We start from the raw sequence: 8,756 nt of genomic DNA, 5'->3' as shown, positions 1-8,756 counted from the left end.
CATAATGAAACAATAATTCACAAAAAAAAAACTTAATGACAAGAAAATAATTCAAATAACTTATTTAGCCAAACAACTGTGCTATTCACACAGATAGTGCATAGATTTTTGTGTGGGGTCCATTCTGGGTCCCACACAAACAATCCAACCCATTCATTAAATGCAAAATATTTTTTCAAGGGTCTCGCTAAAAATCAACTTAATCCCATACATATAGGTGCTCGAATTCAATCATCTAACTTTTTATTTGGATTTCAGGATAATAAAGTTACTGTAGATGATTGGATCGAGCGCACCTATAAGTATTGAATTGAGCTGATTTTTTACGAGAACCTTTAAAAAAATATTTTGCATTTAATGAACAGCTTGAATTATTTGTATGAAATCCTGAGTGGACCCCACATAAAAATCTGTGTGCAACAGACTTATTGAAACGATAATTACCGCTGTATACTCCGTTTGAAACGTTAAACTGATCTCTCCTAAAGCCTTCCTCCTAGGGCTTATTTATTAGTGGGAACAGGTAAGGCCTTTCAACAGCTCCTCCCCCCCCCCTCTGCTCTCTCTCTCAGTCAACCGTACGACGATACTCCGACGAGGTACAGACCTCAAACTTGAATCTCTGAACACGGTGACGTATCGGCTGGATCAAATCGTACACCAGATTTATAATTTGCACCCGTATACATTTGTGTGTTCTATAAAGACGTGTCCGGAAACCGCAATTGTTGCAGCGTTTGTTGTGTTCCTCATGCTTGGTGACTTATATGAATCGTCATTCACTTCATAGACAAATTAACTCTTGAAATCCATTGGAGGTTTGTGATCTTTCGCTGTGTATCATTGGTGTTATATTGTTTTTGATAACTCAGGAATCCGGGCCAGCTTACGCGCGCTTTGACTAATCCTGAGAGCCCAGTCCTACTGCCCACTTGCGGAAAGCTCAATTAAAGCTGAAGCAAAGGTCAGTATGGACTGGCCCTACAGGAGTTCATAGCAAGGTTTTGAACTTGAGACCTTACCTTAGGAGGGAGCAAACCTGTAAGTCCCCGGCTTTGACGAGCAGGCCAACCCCTTGGGGTTATGCTGGTGTCATATGTTTCTCAGGTGTCATTGCATTTTAACTTATTTTGGAATCAGTTCTATCAGTAGGGTCCTTTTTAGTTTTCGTTTTTTTATCTGGTCTGAAAATGAATACAATCATTAGCAAAGAGGAGATCAATTATTTTCATGTTCCAATGACCAAAAAATGCCTACCTATAATTCTCAGGTTTTTCAACCTTTTAGTTGTACTTAGGGTGCGAAGCGCAAAAGCAAAGGGCGTCGATTATGTGCAGTTAAATATTTTACATCCGGAGGCTTTTTATACCTTGAGATTTAATTGTTGAAGCTGATATAGGAATGGTGGATAGGATCAAAAGACTTAGGAATGTTGCCATGTCGGTTAGTGAACGTTTATGGTCTACCATACTTACAGCCTTCTACTTTCTTCCTCATTTTTGTAGCGGGGTTAGTATACACATGACAATTCACAATTCAAGATTGAAAGGTGATGCCATGTCATTGATGACCTCACAATGTCATTTCGGATGCTTTGCTGATACTTGAACTCCCCCACAATTCCAGCCTCCGACCTTCCTCGCTGATCTCTCAAGGTTAATTTGTTGTCAGATCTCTGAAAATCATTGTAGAGAAACTCGAAGAAGTTAAATCATTTTTTTAAAATCGTCCTCCACAAAAATATTTCACCAAATTTTGCCCCCCATCATATTCAAATTCTGGTTCTACCCCTGCTTGTAGTTGCGCAGTAGAGGCTTTTTGCAATCTTTTTGTTCTCCATTTTGAATTTCCTTGTATTCATATTGGTGTTGTAATCTCTGAACTTTGGAAATCTCAAAATAAAAGATGAAGCCATAGGTTTCTTTAAGCTATAGAATGGTGAGATTCTGTATGGTGTTAAGTTGTTATTGTCAGCACACTGACCACAGATTCTAGGTGTATGTACGTGGATTAATTGGAGACCTATGTGTCAGCATGTGCTTTGAAGGCTAAACATTGCAAGACCAAGCTTTTTGGTATGGTGAGGAGGTTACATCTTGTGCAGAGTTCCTGTGATATAGTGGCCTTCTTTAGGGCAATATAGAGGTTCTTACATCTTAATGGCTTTCAATCGGGATAATGACCTTAATAAATAAATTTGAAAAAGTGGAACCAAAACCATGAAGTTGGGGAAGCTTTGGCCATACCCCAAGAAATGGATGGCAATTTAATAGGTTAGATAGAAGTATTGTGACAAAATGCTCACACAAATGCACTGGAGATGTGTATATTTGCTATCATGAAAGTCTACAATGATGCCCCATGTTTGCATTTGTATCTTTTAATCTTCTCAGTCACTTCTACCCTTCCCGAGCATATGATCTGCTTGTGCTGGCAGCTGGGCGCGCGCACTCACATACACAAATACTGGTATTCTAATTAACATAATCTCTGCAGGAGCACACAGCATTTTTTTTGGCGATCTCCCTTGAATAAAAGTGCACAATATGGCTGCTTCAGAAGAGAACAGTGCGCTCTTTCCAATCTTCATCTTGACAATAATGGCTCTGCCATTGGTACCTTACACGATTCACAGGTTATGTCGTGCAGCCTCCAAAAAGACGAAGAGCATCCACTGCCCATGTGCAGTTTGTTTACGCTCTGGCAAGTACCGTAAATCCATATTTAAACGTGTAAGTTTCACATCCAACTCATTATTTGGCTTTGCATCTTTCTATTATTGTGTGTTTTTCTGGCTTTCATATTCTTTTGGGTTCTTATTCAGATATCAAACTTCTCAACGTATAGCAACATAACGGTTGTGCTGCTTTGGATTGTCATGGTTGGCTTGGTTTACTACATAAAACATGTTAACCATGAGGTAATCAGGGTTTGCTGTGGTAGCAAAGAACTTTAATCATGAATATTCTTTTTATTGGTCAATACTGTGATATTGAGGACTGAATATTGAAAGTTGGTTTTCCCTTAAAAAGAAAGTCTGTGGTGGTCATTCTGTAGTTAAAGTCATTATGCATCTATTACCTTCATAAGGCTTGGTTTGGTTTGATATACATGTGTACATCTATGTGCACTACTTGGAGTAAGAGAAAGAATAGTACATCTACATATATACCTACATGTGTATGTATCCTTTTCTGGTAACATTGATTTTTCACTTTTTTTTTTCTATGCAAATGTTCTTCAATTATATGTTTAAGATCTAAGTGTTACTTATCAAAAAAAAAAAAAAAATTGTTTAAGATCTAAGTGGTTCTTACAGTAATGTCACACATTTATCTAAAATCTATTCTTGGTTAATTTCTCCCCGCTTAGGAAAAAAATTGTTGCTTGTCTTGTTATTCTTCAGGTCCAAGTGTTTGAGCCGTTCAGTATTCTTGGGTTAGAACCTGGAGCTTCAGATTCAGAAATAAGGAAGGCATTCCGGAAACTTTCCATCCTATACCATCCTGATAAAAATCCAGATCCAGGTTGAATGCTTTCTATATTAGCTTTTTCCCCTCAACTTGGCAAGAAATTTGATGCTTCTCAGCATTACCACATTCTTATTGAGTTAATTCTCCCTTTTTCTTAGAGGCCCACAAATATTTTGTGGAATACATATCGAAGGCTCATCAGGCTCTGACAGATCCAATATCACGGGAGAACTTTGAGAAATATGGACATCCAGATGGCAGGCAGGTAGTGTCAATGTTGAGGGGAGAAACTGTGCATTTTCCTTCAGTTTTCTTCTCTATTATGATAGTTGATTTAGAAGAGAGCTAACCTGAATCAGTTTCACCTTGTTGTTTGAGTTAGGGGCTTCAAATGGGAATAGCACTTCCTCAGTTTCTGCTGAACATTGATGGAGCATCCGGCGGCGTACTATTACTTGGGATTGTTGGAGTCTGTATTCTTTTGCCCTTGATTATGGCTGTTATATATTTGTCAAGGTCTTCAAAATATAGTGGAAATTACGTCATGCATCACACGGTGAAAACATATTACTACTTCATGAAGCCTTCCTTAGCCCCGAGGTATACTTTTGGGTTATTTTGTTGGTATTTGCAAGTTGTGACATAGTTTGAATCTTTTTTCTTTAAAAAGCCGACAATTATGATGTCTTTATTGCATGTGTAGCGATAAGTCATCAGGAATGACATTGCTATTTAAAATGTTACTTGTATTTTAAATGTTCATTTTTTCCGTAATGTAGTCATGTATGACTTCACCAACTGTCAAGGAACAGAAAACTGCATTCCCCCCCACCCCCTCCTCTAAAAGTGGCAATGGAGATGATCTTGATGGAATGGAGCCATTTATTTGTGGCAATGAGCATAATGCATGGATATTTTCCTTTCTGGGTTTTGTCCTAACATCACGTTTGTGGTACAGCAAAGTTATGGATGTTTTCATAAAGGCTGCTGAATACTTGGAGATTCCTGTTCGTCGGAGCGATGAGGAACCCCTTCAGAAGCTGTTTTTGTTGGTCAGGAGTGAGTTGAATTTGGACCTTAAAAACATAAAGCAAGAACAAGCCAAGTTTTGGAAGCAACACCCTCCCCTAGTAAAGGTTATATAAGCTTCCTTCTAGTGAGTTCATCAAGTAACATACGTTTTGGCTTATGCTCTACGTTTTTTTTGGGTACCATATGCTTTATCCTGTGCAGGCAGAATTGTTGATTCAAGCCCAATTGACACGTGAGTCAGGAGAATTATCTCCAGCTTTGCTACGTGATTTGAGGCGAATGCTTGAACTTGCACCTCGCCTTCTTGAAGAACTAATGAAGGTACTAACACTACTGTGGGACGTTAGATCCAGTGTTTTTTGAAATCTTGTATAGCTTATATAGAGTTGCTTCTGAAAAGTTTTCATCTGGTGTGAATTGTTGCTCAAGTTTCTTGCTCTTTAGGATGTGGGTTGATGAATATGTTTTGCAAAATGTAGCAGTGTAAAATTGTTTTTTTCTCCGAGGATTTTTCTGAAAGCCCGATTTATGCATCTAAAACTAGATAAATGCAATGTATATATTTATAATAAAAAAAAACCAGAAGCTCTCACAGTAAAATGTTGTTGAATTTGTTTTGAGAGTTATGGTGTTCTATGTGCTGTCTTGTGCCTGATAGAATTTGTTTGCCTTCAACAAACAAGTAGTGATGACCCAGCAGTTACTGGTTGGTTGGAGAACCAGTTGCTGGATAAGTGCAAGATTTAAGGGGAAAAGGTACATATGATGTGGCTCAGCAAAGTACATTGACCGTATATTCATATTGCTCTGTAGTTGGTTTCAATTACCAATTTTCCTGCTGGTAGAATTTTGAGCCGGGAATACGTGCTAATCCATGGTTTGTTCTCCAGTAGGATAGCAGGTTTAAGGACACTGCATGTATACTCGTGTTTGAAATGTAATACTTGTTTTCATGTCTGTTTTCTCTTTTTCACTAGCATCTCCTTCAATTTGACATAACTCATGGATACTTCATGCTTGCAGATGGCAATCATACCACACACTTCACAAGGACATGGATGGCTGAGGCCAGCAATCGGGGTGGTTGAGCTTTCTCAAAGTATTGTTCAGGTGTTTTACCAATGAAATCTTGTTCTGTTTATGGTATTAGGCGGGGAACTCCTTAAGTCTATTCGCTTTCCAGGGTTTCTCATTCTATTGTTTGCTGTCTTTCTTATTTGTTTTAGCAACACATGTTTTACCGAAGACATTAAGTGTGTATCTGCGCACTGGAATTCTTGTGTCTTATTTTTTCAGTCCAGTTTAAAATCTCTTCTTTGCTTCCCGAGGATTTGCTTTCCGCTGTGTTCGAATGATTGTATTGACATTCTCTTTTTAAGGAATTTGGAGCAATCATTTTGGACATTTCATATGGCTAGTCACTAGTTGTAACTCAAGGTTATATTAAATATCTTTGTTATTTTTGTTTGCGTTTTCTAGCATTTGTTTGCATATCAAGGAAAATTGAGAGGATTATTTTGTTCCATGTGGTGATTCCTACTAGATCCTTATGTTTGAACCAATTTACTCCCTGGATTATTCCACCAAATTATTTAGCTTTTTTTTTTAATCCATTCCGGCAAACAGGTGTAGGGGGCCTCCTATTTCAGTGGTATTCTGAAAGCAGCCACTTTGTACATGTATTGCCAAAGGTTATGTCTGTCTCCAATCCTCCCCCGCCCATACCCCCAATGATTGGGGACTAGATGGGTTTTGTTAATGTTTCTGTTATCCATTTAGGCAAACCTTATAGTCATGACTGAGTTTAATCTGAATAAGTGCCGGGCCTAAATCTCATTCATTTAGGGTATAGTAACCCTTTATTTCTGAAAATTCAGGCCTCCTATACGGTTGAAAATCTTTATATGCTTAAAAATTGGTAATTAAGGTTTCACTTTAGAATCTTTTTTACACTTCTTTAGTATTGAGAAGAATATGAGGTTCTTCTTGATTTTGACACTTAACAAATGCCTTTGATCTTGAAATTTTGCAATGCAGGCTGTTCCGCTCAGTGCACGAAAAGCATCTGGAGGGTCCACTGAAGGAGTTGCTCCCTTCCTACAGTTGCCACACTTCAGTGAGGCCGTTGTCAAGAAGATTGCGCGAAAGGTACAAATCATATTGCCCAGCAGGGAACTGTCGTGTAGTTAGTCTCACCAATTTGACAGCATTATTTTCCCTTCCCTCAATTGGTTGGCTCTTGGCATGTTGACCATGGCATCGATAGCCTGGTTTACTCACCATAGAGGAACACTCATCTCAGTCTTAATGTTGCTTTATTCTCTGAATAAAGAGTTTTTGGGTCTGAAGAATCTTCTGGAATCAAACTCGTGCAGTATATTTTGATAGAGTTAGGCGCTGGTTTGTTCAGATCTGTAAAAAGTTGCTCAAACAATTAGTTGGAAAACTGTATGGATGGTCCTAAGACATTTTATGTTGCAAGACTTGAGATTTTATGGGATCATAGACTCATAGACTTTGGAGAAAAGGCAAAACTCTAATTCATATATGAAGTCAGCAAGCTCAGCAGGGGCGGAGCTGCTATTTGATGCCTATAACAGTGTTTGGGTCACTAAAATGGCAGAGTTCTTAATCTTTGTGGTGGTCTTTGAAACAGTATTCTAATATTTTGGGGGTTAACTGTAGAAACTATCGATAAAAAATAAACCCTAATGTAAGTTTTTTTTCCCAATTCAATGCTCCCTTCGCTCTTTTGCCATTAGTTTACGTTCGTACCCTCATTTTCTTCCCCCTCAATTGGTTGCCAACTTGCCATCTTATCATTATGATGGACCTGAACGTGATCCGATCTTTTCAGTCTTCACCTTTTATTACTTGGCTTTCTATTAATGTTTGATTGTTCATTGTTGATACTTGGTGGTAAGTGTTTAGTTTTTCGTTATTTAATGCAGAAAGTGCGGTCATTTGAAGACCTTCGAGACATGACCCCACAGGGGCGTGCCGATTTCTTGACTCAGGTCGCCGGTTTCTCTCCTGCTGAATCCGAAGACGTAGAAACGGTCCTCGAAATGATGCCTACCATAACAATGGAAATCACATGTGAGACGGAGGGCGAAGAGGGAATCCAAGAAGGCGACATTGCAACTATGCAAGCCTGGGTCACACTCAAGCGCGGGAACGGCCTCACTGTGGCCCTTCCCCATGCTCCCTACTTCCCCTTCCAGAAGGAGGAAAACTACTGGCTTCTGCTAGCAGACCCCGTGTCCAGTGAAGTGTGGGTGTCTCAGAAGATCAGCTTCACAGATGAGGCAACGGCCGTAACTGCCGCGTCGAAAGCCATTCAGGAGTCAAAAGAAGGGTCGGGGACCAATTTGAAGGAGATAAGTTTGGCGGTTAAGGCAGCGGTTGAGAAGGTGAAGGGCGGGTCCAGACTCGTGATGGGGAAATTCCGGGCCCCAGCTGAGGGGAATTACAACTTGACGTGTTACTGCTTGTGCGATTCTTGGATTGGATGTGATTTCAAGATGAGCATGAAGGTGAGGGTTTTGAAACAGAGCAGAGCGGGGATGAGGGTTGGAGCTGGGGTGGTTGTGGAGGAGGGACCAGTTGTGGAGGATGGGGTTGAAGAGGAAGAGGAGGAGGAAGAAGAGGAGTATGATGATTATGAGAGTGAGTATAGCGAGGATGAAGAGGAGGTTAAGGATGTGAAGAAGAGCACAGACGTTGTAGCTAATGGTCAAGATAGTGGTTCAGGCTCCGACCGGTCAGGTGGCGAGGAAGATTAAGACCATATTCTCCTTTCTTTTTGTTTTGTTTTGTTTTTTTGTTTTTGTTTTGCTTGCTTATGGTGATAATGAAATCATTTTTCACCGTGCTAATACGTAGTTACTCTTGCAATTACTGTACTTCCACAGTTATAGTTAACATGATTATGATATGCCCTGTTGAAGTCTACGCAGTACGCAGGGTCAAATTACAGTAGTTTATTTTTGACAATAGTAATCTTGCAGTGGTTCACCATTTTTCCCTGAAAACCTTGTACGTTGCTGAAGATCCTCCTGAAACCCTTGTCCGCAGCTGAAGATGCTGTCTTCAGCAACAGTAGGGAAGACTGACTCGAGGTGACTCAGTTTTATATCGTGCTGCTTTTAGATTGCAGGTCATAACTTAAAACTGATATGTGGAGCTTTGAAGAAGTAAATTACCAACAAAAGTTTGCAGAAACAGTTGAATAGAGAAGAAATTTTTTCG

General features: G+C 39.5%; 1 protein-coding gene across 4 annotated transcripts; it reads left to right on the top strand.

Annotated features, from left to right (window-relative positions):
* Nucleotides 1-452: 452 nt before the first annotated feature.
* Nucleotides 453-8,463, top strand: LOC131318370 (dnaJ protein ERDJ2A-like). Of its 4 annotated transcripts, none has more exons than XM_058348067.1 (12): nucleotides 453-599; nucleotides 1,506-1,655; nucleotides 2,497-2,732; nucleotides 2,825-2,920; nucleotides 3,407-3,527; nucleotides 3,632-3,738; nucleotides 3,856-4,073; nucleotides 4,432-4,609; nucleotides 4,707-4,826; nucleotides 5,529-5,615; nucleotides 6,543-6,653; nucleotides 7,457-8,463. In XM_058348067.1, exons 3-12 carry the CDS (start codon nucleotides 2,547-2,549, stop codon nucleotides 8,288-8,290), a joined length of 2,058 nt encoding a protein of 685 aa, XP_058204050.1. In that variant the 5' UTR covers nucleotides 453-599; nucleotides 1,506-1,655; nucleotides 2,497-2,546; the 3' UTR covers nucleotides 8,291-8,463. The 4 variants fall into 4 exon arrangements, with proteins under 4 accessions (XP_058204050.1, XP_058204054.1, XP_058204051.1 ...); XM_058348068.1 differs by having other exon boundaries at nucleotides 514-818; XM_058348069.1 differs by lacking the exon at nucleotides 1,506-1,655 and adding an exon at nucleotides 873-1,041 and having other exon boundaries at nucleotides 583-599.
* Nucleotides 8,464-8,756: the final 293 nt, after the last annotated feature.

This window comes from Rhododendron vialii, chromosome 3a, assembly GCF_030253575.1.
Source record: "Rhododendron vialii isolate Sample 1 chromosome 3a, ASM3025357v1".
Lineage (NCBI taxonomy): Eukaryota > Viridiplantae > Streptophyta > Magnoliopsida > Ericales > Ericaceae > Rhododendron > Rhododendron vialii.
Note: the sequence above shows the minus strand (reverse complement) of the source record. Positions and strands in the feature narration are given on the sequence as shown.

Bases quoted from the DNA above. Each gene is read 5' to 3' on its own strand.
- LOC131318370 (XM_058348067.1), top strand. From the start codon at position 2,547: ATGGCTGCTTCAGAAGAGAACAGTGCGCTCTTTCCAATCTTCATCTTG. The intron at 2,733-2,824 runs GTAAGTTTCACA...GTTCTTATTCAG, and splicing joins GTAAATCCATATTTAAACGT to ATATCAAACTTCTCAACGTA. The intron at 3,528-3,631 runs GTTGAATGCTTT...CCTTTTTCTTAG, and splicing joins TGATAAAAATCCAGATCCAG to AGGCCCACAAATATTTTGTG.